This window comes from Eretmochelys imbricata, chromosome 23 (genome assembly GCF_965152235.1).
Source record: "Eretmochelys imbricata isolate rEreImb1 chromosome 23, rEreImb1.hap1, whole genome shotgun sequence".
Classification (NCBI taxonomy): domain Eukaryota; kingdom Metazoa; phylum Chordata; order Testudines; family Cheloniidae; genus Eretmochelys; species Eretmochelys imbricata.
In genome coordinates, this window is record NC_135594.1 from 11,747,004 (window position 1) to 11,768,240 (window position 21,237).

The window sequence follows — 21,237 nt, forward strand, 5'->3', positions numbered from 1 at the left end:
GAAGGGGGACACTAAGGAAGGAAACTGGAATCATGCTTGCTGGAAGTTCACCCCAATAAACATCGAATTGTTTGTATCTTTGGACTTCGGGTATTGTTGCTCTCTGTTCATGCGAGAAGGACCAGGGAAGTAAGCGGGTGAAGGAATAAGCCCTCTAACACACCGCTGTGCTAATGGAGGGTGGGTTGGGGATGAAAGCCCACTCCTTTTGCCTCACCGTGCCTCAGTTTCCCCTCCTGCCTTTTGTTTGCAAGCTCTCTGGGGCAGGGACAATTTCTGGCTCCCCAGGTGTATAGCAATGAGAACAGCCCTGCAGAGCCCCGCACACATCGGTGACACCTCTTTGTCCCTGTCTCTCCCCTCCCAGAATATGGAGGCAACACAGGCGGCCAGCCCTGCATCTTCCCCTTCGTGTTCCGGGGCCGGGCATTCTACACCTGCACCGATGAGGCTGCCAAGCCACGCAGGTTCTGGTGCGCCAGCACTGGGAACTATGACTGGGACCAGCTCTGGAGCTACTGCCCTGACACCCATAAGGATGGGCAGCATGGGGTGCGGGGCGGGAAGGGGGTCAGTGCAGGGTGGGTCAGGGGCCACTCACCTTGCAGCCTCCCTGAGTGGAATCCCAGCTGGGATCCCTACCTCACCCTCCTCCCAGGCATGGCATGTCTGGTCACAGGGTGACACTGCTGGGGATATTTCAGCCCAAGATGCTTGAGCAGAGATGCCAGACCCCGTTCCCAGCCCTGGTATTTGTAGCAGGTTTGTCCCAAGTCTCCCCACATTTATTGTTATTCTTATTATTTATTAGGTGTGCTATGGTAGGGCCTAGAAACCCCACTCATGGCCCAGGGCCCCATTGTGCTAGGCTCTGTACATTATTTATTACAGTAGCACTAGGTACCCCAGCCATGGCTCGGAACCACACTACGCTTGGGGCTGGGCAAACCCGGAACATAAAGGCAGCCCCATGTACTTGTCAAACCCCAGCTCCTGGAGTCCTGTGACTGTGGGGGAAACTCAGGTTTTGGTTTAAAAGGAGAAAGGAGGTTTCTGCCCCTTGGGGCTGCAGGGAGAAGCTGGGATTGGGAGAATGGTCCGGGAACCAGCCGGGGAATGAGAAGACCCTCCTGATTTTGGGGGCCAGAGTCCCCGTTGCTGAACGTGTTGGGCTGGCAAAACTGAATCTGCCTATACAGCTTCCTACCCCAAACCGTGTCCGGGAGCTCAGCAGGATGAGGCAGACCCATGTCCCAGGCACGGCATATAAGGCGGCTCAGGGGTTTTATAAATATAACAGCCCTGGGGTCCCTCCCAGAGAAGGATTTGAACTAGACAGCCAGGGGCTGGGGCTGGGGGCAGGCTGGTTTCCCCTCTATGCCGTGTCCTTCTGATTTGGTTTTTCTTTGCTCGTTAGCTGAATAAACTCTCCAGCACACACGGCGCCGCGTGGCTTCATAAGCAATTCTGGGGGCGCAGGTGTGGGGATTTTGCAGCCAGGAAGCTGCCTGCTGCCGTTCATCTCTTTGGGGTCAGGCAAATGGGACATGGCACGCTTTTGTGAGCGAGCACAATCGCACCAAGAATCTCCCTGACACATTTCTCCTCCTAAAAGAAACACCCAGCAGTGCCCTGGATATCGGTGCACCGCTCGGGCCAAAGGCCAGGCACTCACACTTCAGACTTAATCAGACTGTTTCTGTCTGGGTGTTCCTGTGGCTTAAAACCCTTGTGCCCAGAGAAATCCCCTTCCAGACACCATCGCCCCTTGTTACTGAGCAGCGACTGCCCTGTGCCCATGGCCCTGTCTCCCCGGGTGGAAGGAAGGCAGGGCCTGCCAAGATGGTGAACAGAAGCTGCCCTGGCTAGAAATGAAGCAAAGACACTGCCCGGAAAGAGCCTTTATTTTCAAGGGCAGTGAAAAGTGGGAAATGCACCAGGCTGGCCAGCCCCAACCAGCATGAAGTGCTGATCACACAAAACAGCCCAGGATGGGTCTCAGGATTTTCAAGCCAGTGTCAGGATTTTGGGCACCCACGTTGTATCGCCTTAAAGGGGCAGTTGCTCAGCACCTTAAACAGAGCCTGATCTTCCACAAGCACTGAGCACCTGCCCTTTGAAGGCATCTCGAGGTGGACACCCAAAATCACTCGTCGCTTCTGAGAATCTTGGCCTGGGTTTTTATCCAGGAGCCCCCTCCGTCGAAGTGGTGTCACGGGACATCGACGGCTCTGGCACTGCCTGTCCCTTCGGCTCCTCCTTCTCCCTCCTCAGTCGGGACAGAAAACCCACTGGCGGTCCATGTGGTAGCTGTCAGTGGTGGCACACCAGAACCTCCCGAAGAGATTGTCAAACTTGGTACAAGCAGAGAAGCGTTTGCCCTTGTAGGTGAAAGGGAAAACACATGCTTCTCCATTGTCGTAATCTGAGGGAGACAGAAACACTGACTGGTACCACGGCCAGGGGGAGATTTCAGCTCAGTTAGGAGAGGAATCAATGGTTTTTTTCTGCAAAGGACACGGTCTGTTAATTGACTGCGAAGGAGCTGTGCTGGGGGAGAGTTTCTTTTCCCCCCTCCCCCTTCAATTTCAACATGCTGTTATTAGGTTTCAGAGTCAACTACCCTTTAGATGGATGGGGCAGTCCCCCTTCAGAGCCACGGTTCCAGGTTCTCTGCAGATGCAGGCTAGCAGCACTGTACTGCTGACATGCGGGTCCCCTTTTTAAATGAGAGCTGAGAGTCTGGCGCACAGTTCTGCGGCTGTGGGATCTTGGAGCCAGGAGGCCTTGCGAATAATTCAGCCTCACAATGCAAAGCCACTGGGCTCCACACAGACCGGAGCTGGGGGAAATGGGCTGTGTCCTTCACTGCCCTGTTAATGCTTTAGCTCCAGCATCTCAGCACCTTGACATCATCACCTACATCCTGCCCCTGGCAAATGTCTCTGTGCACGGTCGCACTTGACCAGTTTCCCTGGGTCACCTCCCAGCATCAGGATCCTGATGTTCCCAGCCTCTAAAGGTTCTACCCTGCCCCGCCCTCCAGCTGGAATCGCTTCAGCAATTTCATCTCCCTTCCCAGCTCCTTCTCCCACACTCTCTGGTCTCTCTTCTAAAATGCAGTCAGTGTAGTCATTCCCCAGGCAGGCTTCAGCCGTTGGGTCTCAGGGCAGGAAGGTTTCACAGGCAGAGATAGGAAGGATTGGACCAGCCTAGGGTGGGAGATTCAAAAGTGCCTCCATGACTGAGCAGCAAAATTCCAGGGAAAATCACCTACCCGGATCGTAGAAACTCTCGGAATCTTTCCTAAATACCTCCCACCAAGCGTGTAGTTCCTAAATGCCACACAGGGCTGGGGCAGAGGTTCTGTCAGCATGAATTTGGGGTGATAAACACCTTTCCGGAATAATAATAATGTTTAAGTGTATTGCAGGAGTGCCTTGTAACGTCAGTAACAATCCAGAGCTCCATTATATGCTAGGTGCTGAACGTTACTAATTAGGGGTATTATAGTAGCCCTGGGAGCCCCACTCAGAGGCCAGGGTAACACCGATAGACCTCGGTTGTCAGCAGGTGGGATTGAACCTGGGATCTTGGGAGCTTAGTGCATGAGCCTCTACTGCATGAGCTTTGAAGCTACCTGGCTCTGAGCTAAGGCTGTAGAGCAGACTCATTTTATCTCTCTCTCTAACTGGTCTCGGTGCCACTAGATGGGACAGATCACCACACCCAGGAGGTGTGTGGGTTACACCAGGACCCCATGGTCCTAGGCACTGTACATTATTGATTAGGGGTATTATGTTAGCACTGGCAGCCCTGCTCATGGGCCAAGACCTCATTGTGCTAGGCGCAGTACGTCTATATTAGGGTGTAATGCCAACCCACTCAAAGGTGTCAGCGGGCGGGATCGAACCCAGGTTCTCTTGAGCTTAATGCAGGAACTTCTACTGCGTGAGCTAAAAGACTCTTCTCTCTTAACCAAGGTGTAGCAGGCTCACCATTCTCTAGGGGGCCTAGCCACCACTAGAGGGAGACAGAGCACCACTCCGAGCAAGCAGAGGGTTACAAGGGGTATTATGGTAGCACCGGGAGCCCCCGTCATGGCCCAGGACCCCATTGTGCTAGGCACTGTACATTATATATTAGGGGTATTACGGTAGCCTCAGGAGCCCTATTCATGGCGCAGAACCCCATTGTGCTGCACAAACACAGAAGTGGCCAAGTCAAACTCATGTGGCCAAAGCCTTTATAGAGCCCTAGACTTGAAGGCCAGAAGGGGCCATTGGCCCAGAGCCACAGAGGGACTTGGGCACCTAAACCCCAGCGTTAGGTGTCACTGCAACCACCGCCCCCCCATGCGGCTACCTCCTGCCCGCATAGGCTCCTGCCCTTGCTCGCCCCCAGTGTCTGCACTGTGAAGGCTTCCCAGGCTGCCTCTGGGCCTGCATGTGCTGCCTCCCTCCAGGCCCCCGGCTGCCTGTCACTCACCTCCTCCCCCAGCCCCCAGTGGGAGATGGGCCAGCCCCGGGCTGATTTGCCCTGAGGCCTGATCCACTGGGTGTGCTGGGAGCACAGCGGCTGGCTTAGGCCCCATTCAGAGCCCAGCTGGAGAAGGCGGTGGGGGTGTGTCTCTCCCTTATAATGTGTAGCCCTGGATTTCGAGTGCTCACCTGGGACGTGGGAGACCCAGGCCCAATCCGCCCTCGGTGTGAAGTGAGAAAGGACTGAACCAGGGGCCTCCCATCGCTCCAGGGCGGGCTTGAACCGCTGGGCTAGGGGACTTTCTGATCTGCAGCACCGCAGTCGCTCCTGCTGAAGCACTTCGGATACCCACTTAAAGAGTCATTGGGCCAAAGAGAGGAGGAAGAAGAAGAAGGGCTGTGTAACCTGGTGGTTAGAGCACCCCATGGCAGACGCAGGGTCTGGTCCCCCTGCTGCAATAGCTGGACCAACCCAGTCTGAATTGGTCCAGCGTCACCTTCCAGCCATTGGCTTTGGCTCTGCTTTGGTCTGCTGGACTCCAAGGGCCTTATTTTTTAACATTTGAATGCTGTCTTGTGTGCTATAAGATGTCATCGCAGCACGTGTGCGGTCTCATTCCCACCCCGCGTGCACGTGTGTGTGTTTTTGGGACACGTGTGTGTGGCATTGTGAGAGCACCGTTGTGTCACTGGGCTGAGCCAGAGCGGATTTTTGCACACAAAGGAGCAGCGGATATCCTCGCGAGTGGCAAGAGGGAGGGCGACCGACCGATCGTTAAATCAAACGCTCCCAGGAGGGAATTAACTGGCGTCTTGGAAAAGTTTGGCCAGCGGATTTGGACCTGGGTCGTTCCCTTGCAGCGAGTGGGGGCTGCTTCCCGGGCCAAGCCGAACGGCCACTGTGCCACGCAGGGGAACGGGGTAAGAGGCGAAGCCTGCCAGGACTCACCCGTCACACTGCAGTACCTCCATCTGCCGTCCGTGTCGTAGTTCGTGGTGGTCGCGCACCAGCGCAGCCTGCTTCTGGTCCCATCCCGGGTGCAGGCCGAGTACGATTTCCCCTTGTAAATAAAGGGGAAGGCGCAGGCGGGAGAGACTGAGAAGTGAAATGGAGAGAGATCGAGAGAGACAAATCACAACCACAAGCAAAATAAATTGGCATGCTCCGTTGGAGTCAATGGACCAGATCCCCAAGAGGGTGTAAATTTGCCTGGCTCCTTTTGAATTAAAAGGCCAGATTCTGAACCCGCTGTAAATCAGCACAGATCCACTGAAGCCGGTGGAGCGATGCCAATTTACACCAGTGCCGAATCTGGCCCTGTGAGAGGGGGCAAGCAGCCAATAGCTACACCGGCACAGACAGGGAGGTCTTTGTTCCCATGAAGGAACTGGTCTGATGTGCAAATTCACCCCTGTTCTTTACTTGCTTGCTCTGATCTGGTTTGTTATTGCAGATTATTTACACTAGAAATGCTAAGGGATATAACTGCATCTTGTACCTAGGGACCAGATCCGGACTGTAGTTACTCCAGAGTGGATTTGGAGTCATGCTAATGACTGCAGGTAGAATCAGCCTCAGATTCTCATCTCAGGATTTGTTATTAGAATGACCTCCACTGCACAGACCCCAGCTGAGATCAGGGCCTCACTGTGCCAGTGGAGAAACATGGAATGCCTCACAGAGATTGAAATCAAAACAGATGAGATAGACAAAGGGTGGGAAGGGAAACTGAGGCACAGGGCAGGGTTGTGACTGACCCAAAGGTTACAAAGGAAGCCATGAATTGGTCAGAGCTAAACCCTAGGTGTCCTGACCCCCAGGGCAGAGCACTAGTCCTGGCAGCAAAAGCAGGGACGAAGACTGACGATCGTTACAAATGACAAACACAGAGGATCTCCAGTCTCTGGAGAGCTGAGCTCGTTAGCAGCAGCCAGGCTGAGCGTCTCTCTCTCTATTTCCCCTCCTCTCTTTTACTGTCTCTTTTTTCCCATTCACGTGTATTTTCCCAGCTTTTGTTTTATATCCTCAGTCCTGTTTTCTCTCCCGCTTCCTCCTGCTGCCCGGCTCTCTCTTCCCAAATGCATCCGTTGCTTTGGTTCCCCAGGGATGCTGCTGGAGTTGGTCTAATGGCCGGAAGGTTTCCCAGGCAGAGATAGGAAGGGTCGGACCTGCCCAGGGTGGGAGATTCAGCAGCAGTTCCGTGACTGAGCAGACATGTCCCAAGGGAAGTCACTCACCCCATTAGACGCTCTTTGAAACTTTGCTAAACTACCTCCCGCCAGACGTGTGGCAGGTAGATACACAATGCTGGGGTGGGTTGTGTGGGAGAGGTTTTGTTGGCATGAATTCGGGCTGAAAAGCACTAAGTCCTGCCACTTCTTCCTGGACAAATGTGGCCCAGTCAAACTCATGTGGCTCAAATCTTTATAGATTCTTAGATGTTAAGGCCAGAAGAGACCATTCTGGTCATCTCGTCGGCCCTGCTGTATAGCACAGTGGTTCCTACATCCAGCCAATAGCTTACAGTTGAGCTGGAGCAGATCTTTGAGAAAGACGCCCAGTCTCCAGAGAGACACCGAGGGATCCGCCATCACGTGGCAAGTTGTTCCAGTGGCTAGTTATCCATCCGGTTGGAATTTGTGTAGCTTCAGCTGCCTGCCAGTGGATCTGCTAAACGTTGGCCTGATAGATTAGAGAGCCGTGTTTCTTAATACCTGAATATCCGTGACAGTACCACGCATTCCCTGCCCTGGCTCATTCCTTCTCTGTGTGAGTCTGAATGGTACGGCATCGTGGGAGTGCCATCGTCTGATTGCACTGGGTCGGGGTACGGTAGCCTGGAAACGTTGAGAGCCACGGCTTTACATCATAAAGTCCAGTTGGCCTGGGTGATAAACTGGGGCTGGAATGTCAACGGGATTGTCTGTGATCCAGGCATGCTCCACTATTACTGGCTTGGTGAATCTAATGATAGAATATCCCCTCAGTTTGGGGGTGTCTGCTCTGTTCGCTGGCTATCTGTCCTGAGTCTGGGCGTTCTCAGCTGCGACCCGCTCTAGGCAGCGTGACACAGAGCTCAAGGACTCACCCTTCTGGGTGCAGAACTTCCATTTGCCGTCCTTGTCGTAGTCGCTGGTGGTCGCGCACCAGAGCCGCTTGTCGGTGCTTCCGTCCCTGGTGCAGGCCGAGTACGATTTCCCCTTGTACTTAAAGGGGAAGGTGCAGGGCAGAGAGTCTGGACCTGAGAGTGAAACAGGGAGAGAGCAAGGAAAGGCAAGTGACAATCAGCAGTGGCCATTGAGGCCAGCGGCCAGCTCCCAGCTGGCGTAAAGCAGCTCGGATCCAACTGAGGGTCTGGCCCTAGGTATCACGGGGGTGGGGATGTGTGTGTGGAGAGGGCGGGGGAGAGGAACCAGCTCGATCCCCAGAGACAGCTACACTGCCACTCACAGGGAGTTCTCCATTCTCATTTAAGAATTGATCTGACCCCCAACTCCTCTCTGTCCTGTAGCAACTGGCTTTGCTCTGATTTAACTGCAGCTTGGCACAAGGGGCCAGATGATGAGAGCAGTGACTCTAGAATCAGTTTGCAGACACCCCTGACGACAATGGAGTCAGACCCACATTCTCATCTCAGGATTTATTAGTAGTAAGACACTCCCCCCCCACCACAGCGGGGCCAACAATGACTTTTCGATTCACTGGCAGTTCTGAAAATGCTTCAGAAAAGTTTCGCTTTGGGTCGTACCCAAACCAACGTGTTTCAGATTTTTCGTCAGCCTGAAGTGGAGAAAGTGAACGGGAATGAATAGCTAGAGCGCGGCCTTGAGTCTCCTCCAGCCTTGGCAAGCGCCCTGGCACCAGAGTCATTCTCTGGAGCTGGTCACAAATTCATTAAGTGGTTTAGGGTCATCTGGTGCTGCTTTTTTTCAGCAGCTAAACTATTTACCAGGAAACTCACTCAGCTCCGTCACCAGCCAAGATCAGGGCCCCACTGTGCCAGGCGCTGCCCAGACACGCAGGGAGAGTCAGTCAAAGCTCACAATCAAATTAGGGTTGACAGAGAAAGGGTGGGATGGGAAACTGAGGCACGGGGTGGGGAGGTGACTTACCCAGGGTTAGAAAGGAAGCCATTGTGTCAGTTGACCCGGGTCCTGAGACTTGCTGCTGTGTTTTTTGGGGTTTTTTTTTTGCTGTGTAGACGTACCCACTGCGTCTTAGGTGTGTAAGTCCCATTCTTCAAGTCATTTAGACCCAGATTTTTAAAGGCATTCAGGAGTTGCTGCACTCAGTGTTGCAAAGCCAACTGTGGTGAGAGATTAACCTTGTTTTCCAAAGGGATTTAGGCACTTAGTAGATGAAACTCACATAGGAGCCAAAATCTCATTGACAATCAAAGGAACTAAATACATTTTGGAAATGACATTTAGGCTCTTAAATCAGTTGGCTTTGCAACACTAAGGCAGCAACCGCTAAATACCTTTGAAAATCCAGGTGTTAGGCACCTGGGGCTAAATTTTCAAAGGTCTTTAGGCTCACAGAGACGCAGGCAGGTGTCTAAGGGGCGTTTCCCAAGGCACCTTGCTCCAGCTGGAAGCTATGGTCTCAGAAAAGTCGGGCCAGTGGATTTGGGGCTGGGATGTTTCCTTGCAGCAAGTGGGTCTGTGTCCCTGGCATTAGGGCCCAGAGGAATGGCTGCTGTGCTGGGCAGGGTAATGGAGTGAGAAGCGAAGGCAGCCAGGCCTCACCCATGGGAGAGCAGAACCTCCATCGGCCATCCTTGGCGTAGCTGTTGGTAGTTGCGCACCAGAGCTTCTTGTCCCTTCGTCCGTCCGTGGTGCATGAGGAGTATGATCTCCCCTTGTAAATAAAGGGGAAGGTGCAGCGGGGAGAGCCTGAGCCTGTGAGGGGAGCAGAGAGAGATGGAGGAACAGAAAAATGAGGCGCTCTGCTCTCGTGAAGGCTCAGACCAGCTTTCTGTCTAAAGCTCAACTCTAAGTACACTAAAATCCGCACGATTACTCTGATTACCTTGAAACTTGGTGTGTTTCATGGGGTCAGGGGGTTCGATTTCTGATCCAAATTTGGTCCCATTTGACTAAGGGGTTCCCAAGTTACAGCCCCCCTGAAAAAAACAGCTTGGCTTAAAGTTGACTTTTTTTTTTTGCATGTGGCTAGAGATGAAGCCGGGGCTCAGACCGATACGCCAGGGCCTCAGCCGCTTGAGGCGCACTCCCAACCGAGGGCACGGCACCAATTAGCCTTCTGGGGAGAAATCTAATTCCAGTGTCATTAGCTGAAGTTTGGGTCTCCGGTTAGGCGTATGGCGAGCAGGTTTAAGGCTCATGCACGGAGCACTGTGCACGGGGCGTGATTCACTCAGCATGGACTATCACAGCCTCTGGACCCACGCAACACAGAGCTAGCACTGTGAGCTCAAACCCGAGCCCAGGCAAAAACTGGAAATTAAACAAGGGGGCATCATGCCACGTTCTGCCTCTGTCACAGGGGAAATGAAATCTGAGCACAGCTGAATATCCAGGCAGTGCTGTACCGAGTTCTGAACGGAGAATAAATTACAGGTGCAAATCCTCACTGGGAGGGGAGGGTTATTGGGGTGGAAAAGTAGGTGGGAATAGGGAGTGGAGGGGGGATTATGGGAAGGGGTGGGTAGGAGAGAGTTGGGGGGTCAGGTGGAGTGGGACACTGGGAAGTGGGACATGGTTTGAGGGACTGGGGGAGAATAGGGGCTGTCTGCCAAGATCTGGAGGGCGGGGGTCCTGATCCTCTTTCCCTACCTTTGTGTGTGTGTGTTTGAACATGGGGGCCCCCTGTCCCTCTAGGTGGGTCTGAGCCCCACTGCCTGCCTCCTTTTGGGTGTGAGGCTCTGGAGCACCCCTGTCCATCTATTGGAGTCTAACCCCCCGCCCTTCCTCCCCGCTTATGTGAGCAGGTTCTGGTTGGCTTGCCCTTCTTGGGGTGGCTCCCCTCTCCCTGCCCCCTCCTGTGATCTGGGACCTAGGGGTTCCTGCCCCTCTGGGGATATCTGAGCTCCTCTCCTTGCATCCATAGGAACCAGTATGTGGGGTAGCCCCACCCCTCTGCATGGGGAGCTGAGAACAGCCATCCTGGTATCATGCCCCGAGAACACACAGCTCATTTGGGGTGAGGAGCTTAGGATGGGCAGGCTTGGTGCATCTCACAGTTTCCCCAGCACTGGGGAGGGAGTGGGGGACTGCCCACAGAGATGAATGGAGCAGTCCCCACGTCTTAGGGCCCTGGTGTCCACCTGGGTTCTTCTACAGGGGACATTCTCTTCTGCTGACAACACCTCTCTGCTCTGAACAGGCCATGTCATTCCGCGTGGAGGCTCCCATGTCTTTGGACTGACCCTGGGCTGGGGACCTGCAGAGAGCAAAGGTGCTGCTGCTGGTTAATTTCATCAGTATCATGATGCAGCACCATTGTGCCAGACCTGCCCCGGTGATGCCAGAGACAAAATCTTGCAAAATCCACATGCTCCTCCAGATTTTCCTGAACTTTGCCTTGCCTTCTGGGGGTGTGGGGCAAGGCAAGAGATCTAAATCTGGGGTCATTTGAGCAAGAAGTTCCTGAGAAAACAGCTTGTCTTAAAGGTCACATATTCTCATAGCATTTTGGGTGGCACACCTGGCTTCCCAAATGCAAATGGCTCAATGGGGCGGAGGCTGAACTGGAACTGATGGTGTGGGGGTGGGTGAGAAAAAATATGGCGGGGAAAGGAGAGACAGTGGTAACGCAACTATAACCACCATGTAATAAAACGGTTGAGTTGGACAATGTTGAAGATTTCTCTTGCCGGCTCTGTTAGCAGCTACAGATTCCAGCTGTTTTAAAGCACAACTAGTCACCCTAGTCCTCTACAACAATGTGTATAGAGCATGTGCGGGGGTATTTAGGAGTCACACAGCAGCAGTGTGGCCCTGTGGGGTGGGGATAGCACACAGACTCAGAAAGCCTGGGACTCTGCCATTGGCTTGCTGAGTGACACTGTGCCTCAGTTTCCCCACTCAATTAGGTGAATAATGATGTTCCCCCTGTTTGGAAGCTACAGATGAAAAGCGTTTTGTAAGCACAGGGGCGTCTGAACTGCACACCTATGTGATATTTACAACAACCCATAGGACCACTAACTCCAATCAACAACTTTTCTCTTTCTTTTAAAAAAGGGTTGGAAATTAAATAGCAAAAAGCTTTGTTAACATTGAATTCAGCAAAATCCAAACTAGTGAGCACCAGGAAGTACAGAGTGAAGGTACGCGCCCACACCACCTAAATTCTGCCCTCTTGGAGCGATGCCCCAATAAGCATGCACCACGTCCTCACCTGGCACTGACCAGCAGCTCCCTCCACTCAAATCCTTCGCATGCATGACAGAAAGATGATCACAGCTACTGAATGTGACAGCCCCTTCATCCTTGGGCACATGAGACCATCACTCTGCTTTCACTTACCCTTCATTTAACTCACTGGCTGCCCTCTCCCACCTCACTGCTGACAATCCCCATGGCAAGGAGCCCCTGCACCCAACTAGTGGCACAGCCAACCCCAGTGTGTCTCCAACTTCTCTGCTGTTTAATTATTATGCACCATGGGGGGAAACCGCTGCTCTGAGGGGAGAAGCTGTGACCCCATGAGTGGGCTAGTGGAGATGATGCTAGATTTGAAGTCTGGCAGCCACCTGTCTTCTAATCCTGCTGCTGATCCCGGGCAAGGTTATGCTTCAGTTTTCCCATATGACAAATCTCTCATTTACCTTCCCTGCGTAAAAGTCTTAAAGCTGCAGAGGAGAGGTCTATGTACACAGAATCAAGGTGGGTGAGGTAACATTTTTTATTGACTCAGCCTCTGCCGGTGAGAGAGAAAAGCTATCAAACGGCACAGGTTGGACCTGAAGACGAGCGCTGTGTACACTCCAAAGTGTGTCTCTCTCCCCAGCAGAAGCTGATCCACTGAAAGCTGTTACTGCCCCCACCTCATCTCTCCATATCCCGGGATTGACATGGCTACAACATCACTGTATAATACAGTGAGCAGCTGGTACTCTCCACTTCCCCCGTTCTCCATTTGGGGTGTGTGTGCACAGGCAGCTACCACACCCACTGAGCTGCCCTTGGATGCCGGAGCCGCACACCCATTAGCTATTGCCAGTGCTCTGTGCTGCACCCACCCTGCCCTATGCAGGGACCATGTATCTGCCCCCGGGACGCTCTCTGCAGCTGTGTTTGGGACACGCTCCGCTACTTGCAGCAGATCAATAAATCACAGCAGAAGTTAGTGTACAAGAAAGAAAAGCTTCTGAGCCATTCTCCTGTGTGTTCAGTTCCCCCCAGCCCCCACCCAGGGGACCAGTGAGATGAGGGTCCTCGGGGGCACAGCCTGGGGCTACCCGGGGGGAAGGTGTTACCTGGGGCTGCCACGCACAGGGTCAGGGCGACCAAGCCCCAAGCCAGGAGCTTCCTACTGGATGACATCTCCCTGGCTTCTGCTGGGTGTCCCTCAGAGTCGCTCTCCCCTTATGGAGTTGGCAGGTGGGCCACCACCCAGAGCCACCTGCTAACAAGGAGATTTCACAGGTGCCCGGCTGCATATTGTTTCTGTTCCACCCACCCGGATGTGCAGGGAGAGGCAAATCCTCCTGAGGCTGGCATCTGGCCCTGGCCCCTGCCTTCGATAAACTGCCCTTCTCCAGCTGTGCAGCCCAGACTCAGCCACATGCTCTGATTCTTGTAACTTTGGAGATGCCGAACTGTGGAATGGGGGGCGGGGGTGGGGGGGGCTCTGGAGCAGTGCTCAGGTGTGGAGGTTGATGCAGGGTGGGGTCTCTCCCACTTGCTCAACCTTCATCCCGTTAGGCCGTGCTCTGGCACCAGGACCCTTATTCAGGGGAAGGGACCATCCCAGCAGCTCGGTGCTGAAACACCAAGTTCGATGGCTGTAGCTTTGCCCAGGAACTGGGTTTCCAAAACTGCCGTTTTTCTATGATCCCTCAGTGAACAAGGACCCGTCCTCAAAGGGCCCTTTGCTCCATGTGGTCCAACGTGCTGACAGAGCAGAGCCAAAAGGGGGGAAGCCAGGCCCTTTCCCCGCATGGGAAGGATTTGGGGGAAGGGAGATGGAGCCAGCTCAGACCCCCCACCCATCTCACTCCCTCCCCATCGCCCCACAATTCCTCTCCATCGCTGCTGCCCCAGGCCAAGGGAGGGGGCTCCAGGCTCCCCCCCCCACCGGATGGAAAGGGGGGTCAGAGCAGTGCAGGGGTGTGTGGGGCAGGGGTCAGAGCAGTGCAGTGGGGAATCGGGGGGAGGCTTTGGCTCAGCTCCACCTACCGCCACCTCTGCACCCCACATTTGTGACCCCCCTAAAAGGTGCCCCCCCACTGACTCCACATCAGTCCCAGCCCTGCTCCTGCATCCTCCCCCAGCTCCTGGTCCTGTGGGGCCCCAGCAGACCTCCACCCCGGGGTGAGGCACAAGCTGGGGTGGGCAGAGTGGGCTGAGCTGGACAGGCAGAGATGGGACACAAGGAGATGGTGTCCGGGGAGCAAAGGGACTCGCATGCAGCCAGGGACTGCTGAGCCTGGGGTGACCCTTCCTGAGGAGGCAGAGGCCAGGGCGGGTGAGAGCTGGGCTGTGGGACCTGGGGGAGCTGAGGGGAGATTTGCAAGAAATCCAAGGAAATGAAATGTCCGTAAACTTCGTTCGCCCAGAGTGAAGGGCGCCCGACGCGAACTTGTGGCGACGCAGAATGCTGAGCGCAGAGACACCCAGATCCCTGCAGGGAATACGGCGCTGAGGGCCACCCCCCCCCCACAACACCAGCCACCCCCACACCAGTGCTCTGCCCTCACTGGGGCTACAGAGCACGCAGGGGAGGGCGCACACGGCTCCACCTAGCGCCTTCGCTTTGCCAAGGCAGAACATGGGTTTGGAGCAGGTGCAGAGACCAGAAGCCCCCTCCAGCTGCCAATACACCCAGCCTACCCCACGCAGCCCGGCCCCGACTGGCCCAGCATCCCCCGGGCCCCGAGTTAGTTCACTCTGCCCTGGAGGGGGCAGGGCTGTGCGCTGCCAGCCTGTGGATGGTCCCCCTAGCCAGGGGACCCTGCCAGAGATGCAAGCGGCACAAGGCAGCATTGGCATGAGGCTTCCTGGGGCTCCCAAGAGGCACACGCTCCTCTCTGGCCAGCTGCTGCCCCCCGCCATGTGGCACGGCCCACCTGAAGCCAGCAGGGACAGCTGGAGAGTCGGCTGCTGAACGCTGCAATTCACAGCTGTGCCGCCCAGCACGACCGACAGCACGTTCAGAATTGTTCTTCCGTCCATTCACCCTGGTGTCCTGCCCCCCCCGGCTGAACCGTTCATGCTGCTGCCTTCTCTGGGCAACAGGCTGCTGCTGGCATGCCCTTCCCTGTCTCCCCCCCACCCCGTGTCTGCCTCCTCATGCTGGTGTGTGTTGCATTGATGCCAAAGGCAGGAGCAGGCTATGGCTCAGAGCTGGCTCCATGCCTGGGCACTGGCTGGAATGGAGGCCACGGGCCAAGATTGGGAGCACGCCAAGCCGGGTTACTTTTCTGGGCTGCCAGGCTCAGAGCACAGGCCCAGAAAGGCCAGTGACGTTCTCCCACAAGTCACTGCGAGAGCGTCCAGAGGGTAACGCAGCACTGAGAGCCAGCGGAGGCTCCCTTTGAAGGCCCAAGGCCTCCCCTGGGCTAGCGCAGCACCACTGGGACGCAGCAACTCACCCGGGCACTCAGACCTGGGGGCCGATCACCCGGGTTAGCTCAGCAGTGAAGACAAACCCAGCGATTCGTAGCTCCCAAGGCCAGAAGGGTCCACTGAGATCATCCACTCTGACCTCCTGTATCACGCAGGCCAGAGAACGGCCCCGCAGCAATTCCTAGAGCAGAGCTGATAGAAAAACATCCAATCTTGATTTAAAAAATTGCCAGTGATGGAGAATCCATCATGACCCTCGGCGGATTGTTCCAATGGTTAATTACCACCCCGCTCCCCCGTTAGACAAAAAAACACTTAGAGCAGGGACTGCTGGGTTATGACCCCAGGACCTCTTGTTTAGTAGGGAGAAACCACAACCACCAACACTGTGCCCACCCTCTTTGAAAGAGCATTCTTGGAACTACACGTCAACCAACTCAAGAGAAAAAGGGGTCAATGGGCCAGGTCCCCGCTCGTGTAAATCAGCCCAGTTCCATTGGCATCAATGGGCCATGTCCCCAGCTGGTGTGAATGGGTGCGGCTCAGCTGAGTCATAGATGGTAAATTCCCACACAACTACGCCAGCCCTATACGGGGAGGTCTTCGCTGCCGTCCTCTACAAACGAGCCCTGAGCTGGTTTGTTTTTGCAGATTATTCACCCCAGAAATGCTGAGGCCTTTAACTGCAGTGGGGCCCAATGGGCTATGTTCTGACCCCAGATTCTGGGCCTTGTTAGGGGTGAATCCGAAGTCAACCCCAACATTGGCAGAGTGAGGCTCCGAGCTTCTATTCATTAACCTGGCCACTTGCTGCCGTCTGCTGGTGAACAGGAGGAAGACACGTGACGAACGCAAGGAGCAGACCCTAGTTTGCACGTTCCCTGCCAGCCCCGCACTGGCTGGATCAGACGATGGAAGCTCACAGAGCAGCACCTCCAGTCCAGACCCCAGTTTCACACTGGACAGTTTAAGGGCTCCGGGCAGGGCTGTGGGTCAGGCAACCAGTGGGGAGCAGGCAGAGTCAGGGATGGTGAGTTGGAGTGAGTGGGGCACGTCAGCGCCCGGAGCTGCACTGCCAGGTTCCAGCTACAGGGCCTGGAAAGCAACACGTCTGCTGCGCCCCATCCGATTATGTGTGTCGTGTTGTACACACTGCTGTGCACGTGGCTGGGAGTCCCTGTGTCCCCCCGTCCCCTCGTCACATTAATAGTGTAAACCTCCATGAAAATGAGCAATCTCGTGATCACATTCCAGCATCAGGTGACGAAGTTAATTTACGTCAGTAGATCTGGTCAGTAAAATTGCTGACAGAATAAGTTTTCCATCAGAAAATGCAGGTTCGGCAAAAAGTGGTGTTTTCGAGGTGTTGATTTCAATGAGATTTTACATGGGAAAGGTTGGAAACAAGTTGCTTGGAAAGTGGGATACCGGGAGGAAGCACAGGCAGGAATGTCTGTGAGGGGAGGGCTCCTGCCTCATACTGGGAATGAGGGGCGATCAACAGGTTATCTCAAGTGCTTATATACAAATGCACAAAGCCTTGGAAACAAGCAGGGAGAACTGGAGGTCCTGGTGATGTCAAGGAACTATGACGTGATCGGAATAACAGAGACTTGGTGGGATAACTCACATGACTGGAGTACTGTCATGGATGGGTGTAAACTGTTCAGGAAGGACAGGCAGGGCAGAAAAGGTGGGGGAGTAGCACTGTATGTAAGGGAGCAGTATGACTGCTCAGAGCTCCGGTACGAAACTGTAGAAAAACCTGAGTGTCTCTGGATTAAGTTTAGAAGTGTGTGCAACAAGAGTGATGTAGTGGTGGGAGTCTGCTATAGACCACCGGACCAGGGGGATGAGGTAGATGAGGCTTTCTTCCGGCAGCTCACGGAAGCTACTAGATCGCATGCCCTGATTCTCATGGGTGACTTTAATTTTCCTGATATCTGCTGGGAGAGCAATACAGCGGTGCATACACAATCCAGGAAGTTTTTGGAAAGCGTAGGGGACAATTTCCTGGCGCAAGTGCTAGAGGAGCCAACTGGGGGGGGGCGCTTTTCTTGACCTGCTGCTCACAAACCGGGTAGAATTAGTGGGGGAAGCAAAAGTGGATGGGAATCTGGGAGGCAGTGACCATGAGTTGGTTGAGTTCAGGATCCTGACACAGGGAAGAAAGGTAAGCAGCAGGATATGGACCCTGGACTTCAGGAAAGCAGACTTCGACTCCCTCAGGGAACGGATGGCGAGGATCCCCTGGGGAACTAACTTGAAGGGGAAAGGAGTCCAGGAGAGCTGGCTGTATTTCAAGGAATCCCTGTTGAGGTTACAGGGACAAACCATCCCGATGAGTCGAAAGAATAGTAAATATGGCAGGTGAAATCCTAGCGGATCTTAAACATAAAAAAGAAGCTTACAAGAAATGGAAGGTTGGACATATGACCAGGGAAGAGTATAAAAATATTGCTCGGGCATGTAGGAATGATATCAGAAGGGCCAAATCGCACCTGGAGCTGCAGCTAGCGAGAGATGTTAAGAGTAACAAGAAGGGTTTCTTCAGGTATGTTGACAACAAGAAGAAAGCCAAGGGAAGTGTGGGCCCCTTAATGAATGAGGGAGGCAACCTAGTGACAGAGGATGTGGAAAAAGCTAATGTACTCAATGCTTTTTTTGCCTCTGTTTTCACTAACAAGGTCAGCTCCCAGACTGCTGCGCTGGGCATCACAAAATGGGGAAGAGATGGCCAGCCCTCTGTGGAGATAGAGGTGGTTAGGGACTATTTAGAAAAGCTGGACATGCACAAGTCCATGGGGCCGGACGAGTTGCATCCGAGAGTGCTGAAGGAATTGGCGGCTGTGATTGCAGAGCCATTGGCCATTATCTTTGAAAACTCGTGGCGAACGGGGGAAGTCCCAGATGACTGGAAAAAGGCTAATGTAGTGCCAATCTTTAAAAAAGGGAAGAAGGAGGATCCTGGGAACTACAGGCCAGTCAGCCTCACCTCAGTCCCTGGAAAAATCATGGAGCAGGTCCTCAAAGAATCAATCCTGAAGCACTTGCATGAGAGGAAAGTGATCAGGAACAGCCAGCATGGATTCACCAAGGTAAGGTCATGCCTGACTAATCTAATCGCCTTCTATGATGAGATTACTGGTTCTGTGGATGAAGGGAAAGCAGTGGATGTATTGTTTCTTGACTTTAGCAAAGCTTTTGACACGGTCTCCCACAGTATTCTTGTCAGCAAGTTAAGGAAGTATGGGCTGGATGAATGCACTATAAGGTGGGTAGAAAGCTGGCTAGATTGTCGGGCTCAATGGGTAGTGATCAATGGCTCTATGTCTAGTTGGCAGCTGGTATCAAGTGGAGTGCCCCAAGGGTCGGTCCTGGGGCCGGTTTTGTTCAATATCTTCATAAATGATCTGGAGGATGGTGTGGATTGCACTCTCAGCAAATTTGCGGATGATACTAAACTGGGAGGAGTGGTAGATACGCTGGAGGGGAGGGCTAGGATACAGAAGGACCTAGACAAATTGGAGGATTGGGCCAAAAGAAATCTGATGAGGTTCAATAAGGATAAGTGCAGGGTCCTGCACTTAGGATGGAAGAATCCAATGCACCGCTACAGACTAGGGACCGAATGGCTAGGCAGCAGTTCTGCGGAAAAAGACCTAAGGGTGACAGTGGACGAGAAGCTGGATATGAGTCAGCAGTGTGCCCTTGTTGCCAAGAAGGCCAATGGCATTTTGGGATGTATAAGTAGGGGCATAGCGAGCAGATCAAGGGACGTGATCGTTCCCCTCTATTCGACATTGGTGAGGCCTCATCTGGAGTACTGTGTCCAGTTTTGGGCCCCACACTACAAGAAGGATGTGGATAAATTGGAGAGAGTCCAGCGAAGGGCAACAAAAATGATTAGGGGTCTAGAACACATGACTTATGAGGAGAGGCTGAGGGAGCTGGGATTGTTTAGCCTGCAGAAGAGAAGAATGAGGGGCGATTTGATAGCTGCTTTCAACTACCTGAAAGGGGGTTCCAAAGAGGATGGCTCTAGACTGTTCTCAATGGTAGCAGATGACAGAACGAGGAGTAATGGCTTCAAGTTGCAGTGGGGGAGGTTTAGATTGGATATTAGGAAAAACTTTTTCACTAAGAGGGTGGTGAAACACTGGAATGCGTTACCTAGGGAGGTGGTAGAATCTCCTTCCTTAGAGGTTTTTAAGGTCAGGCTTGACAAAGCCCTGGCTGGGATGATTTAACTGGGAATTGGTCCTGCTTCAAGCAGGGGGTTGGACTAGATGACCTTCTGGGGTCCCTTCCAACCCTGATATTCTATGATTCTATGATTCTCAATTCACTGCAATAATGCTGAAAAGTTTCCTTCCCATGAGGGAAAAACATTTCAGTTTGAATTTATCGTTTCAGTTAATTTCATTTTGACTTTAATTACATTATAATATCACAGTGTGAATTTTAATATGTTATATATATCTCAAGTTTTATATAGTTTATTTGATATTATAGTTTAAAGTTTCAAAATGATCAGAGCGAAGCATTTTACCTTCAACAAAATATTAACATTAACATTATAGTATATAGTATATATTTTATTTTATAATATAGTATAATGTTTTGTAATTATTAGACAGAAACATTATACGTTATTGCAAAATATTAATTAATTATCCAAACGAAACATGTCACTTTACTTCAAACTATTAATTGAAAGGTTTCCTCCTGATGAGGGGAAAATGTTACATTTTGAATTTACTTTTCAGTTCTTTTCAACTTTTATATTGCAATCTGGATTTTAATATTATTGTAAATATATTTATATATTTTATTTATATTGTAGTCTAATGTTTCAAAATGATCAGAATGAAGCATTTTACCATACTGAAACAAAATATTAATGTTAATATTATAGTCTATACTAGATATTTCATTTTTTATTAAAGTATAATGTCTTGTAAATATTGACTGAAACATTTTATTACAAATGTTATTTTATTACAAAATATTAATTGAAACCTTTCCTTCTAAGGAGGGGAAAATGTTTCATTTTGAATTTATGGCTTCAATTCTTGTCATTTCAACTTTTATATTATATTGAAATCTTAATTTTAGTATTATAGTACATATAAAAAATATTATAGATATAACAAATCAGAATGCAACATTTGAAATAATTGAAGACCGTTGGCAGTTTTTCAAAGAGACATTATTAAGGGCACAAGACCACACTATTCCACTATGTAGGAAAGATAGGAAGTATGGCAAGAGACCACCCTGGCTTAACCAGGGGATCTTGAATGATCTAAAAATCAAACAAGAGTCCTACAAAAAGTGGAAACTAGGTCAAATTACAAAGGATGAATATAAACAAATAACAGAAGTATGTAGAGGCAAAATTAGAAAGGCCAAGGCACAAAATGAGATCAAACTAGCTAGAGACATAAAGGGTAACAAGAAAACATTCTACAAACACATTAGAAGCAAGCAGAAGGCCAAGAACAGGGTAGGTCTGTTACTCAATGAAAAGGGAAAAACAATAACAGAAAATGTGGAAATGGCAGAGGTCCTTAATAACTTCTTTGTTTCGGTTTTCACCAAGAAGGTTGGTGCGATTGGACGCTTAACATAGAGAATGCCAGTGAAAATGGGGTAGGTTTGGAAGCTAAAATAGAGAAAGAACAAATTAAAAATTACTTAGACAAGTTAGGTTTCAGAGGGGTATCCATGTTAGTCTGTATCAGCAAAAACAATGAGGAGACCTGTGGCACCTTAGAGTCTAACAAATTTATTTGGCCCTAAGCTTTCATGGGCTATAACCCACTTCGTCAGATGCATGTCATCTTATAGCCCATGAAAGCTTATGGCCTGATAAATTTGTTAGACTCTAAGGTGCCACAGGTCTCCTCATTGTTTTAGATAGGTTAGATGTCTTCAAGTCACCAGGGCCTGATGAAATGCATCCTAGAATACTCAAGGAACTGACTGAGGAGAT

At 51.9% G+C, this 21,237-nt stretch overlaps 1 protein-coding gene across 1 annotated transcript; it reads right to left on the reverse strand.

Moving 5' to 3' along the window:
• Positions 1–2,270: 2,270 nt before the first annotated feature.
• Positions 2,271–14,846, reverse strand: LOC144279315 (72 kDa type IV collagenase-like). The gene is made up of 5 exons (XM_077840787.1): positions 14,741–14,846; positions 9,231–9,383; positions 7,571–7,717; positions 5,431–5,577; positions 2,271–2,425 (listed from the first exon to the last, which is right to left on the reverse strand). The coding sequence occupies exons 1-5, from the start codon at positions 14,844–14,846 to the stop codon at positions 2,271–2,273; spliced, it is 708 nt and encodes a 235-aa protein (XP_077696913.1).
• Between the last annotated feature and the right edge of the window lie 6,391 nt (positions 14,847–21,237).

Bases quoted from the DNA above. Each gene is read 5' to 3' on its own strand.
- LOC144279315 (XM_077840787.1), bottom strand. From the start codon at position 14,846: ATGGACGGAAGAACAATTCTGAACGTGCTGTCGGTCGTGCTGGGCGGC. The intron at 9,384-14,740 runs GTGGGCCGTGCC...CTCCCCTCACAG, and splicing joins GCTGTCCCTGCTGGCTTCAG to GCTCAGGCTCTCCCCGCTGC. The intron at 7,718-9,230 runs GTGAGGCCTGGC...TCTCAGGTCCAG, and splicing joins GAGGTTCTGCTCTCCCATGG to ACTCTCTGCCCTGCACCTTC.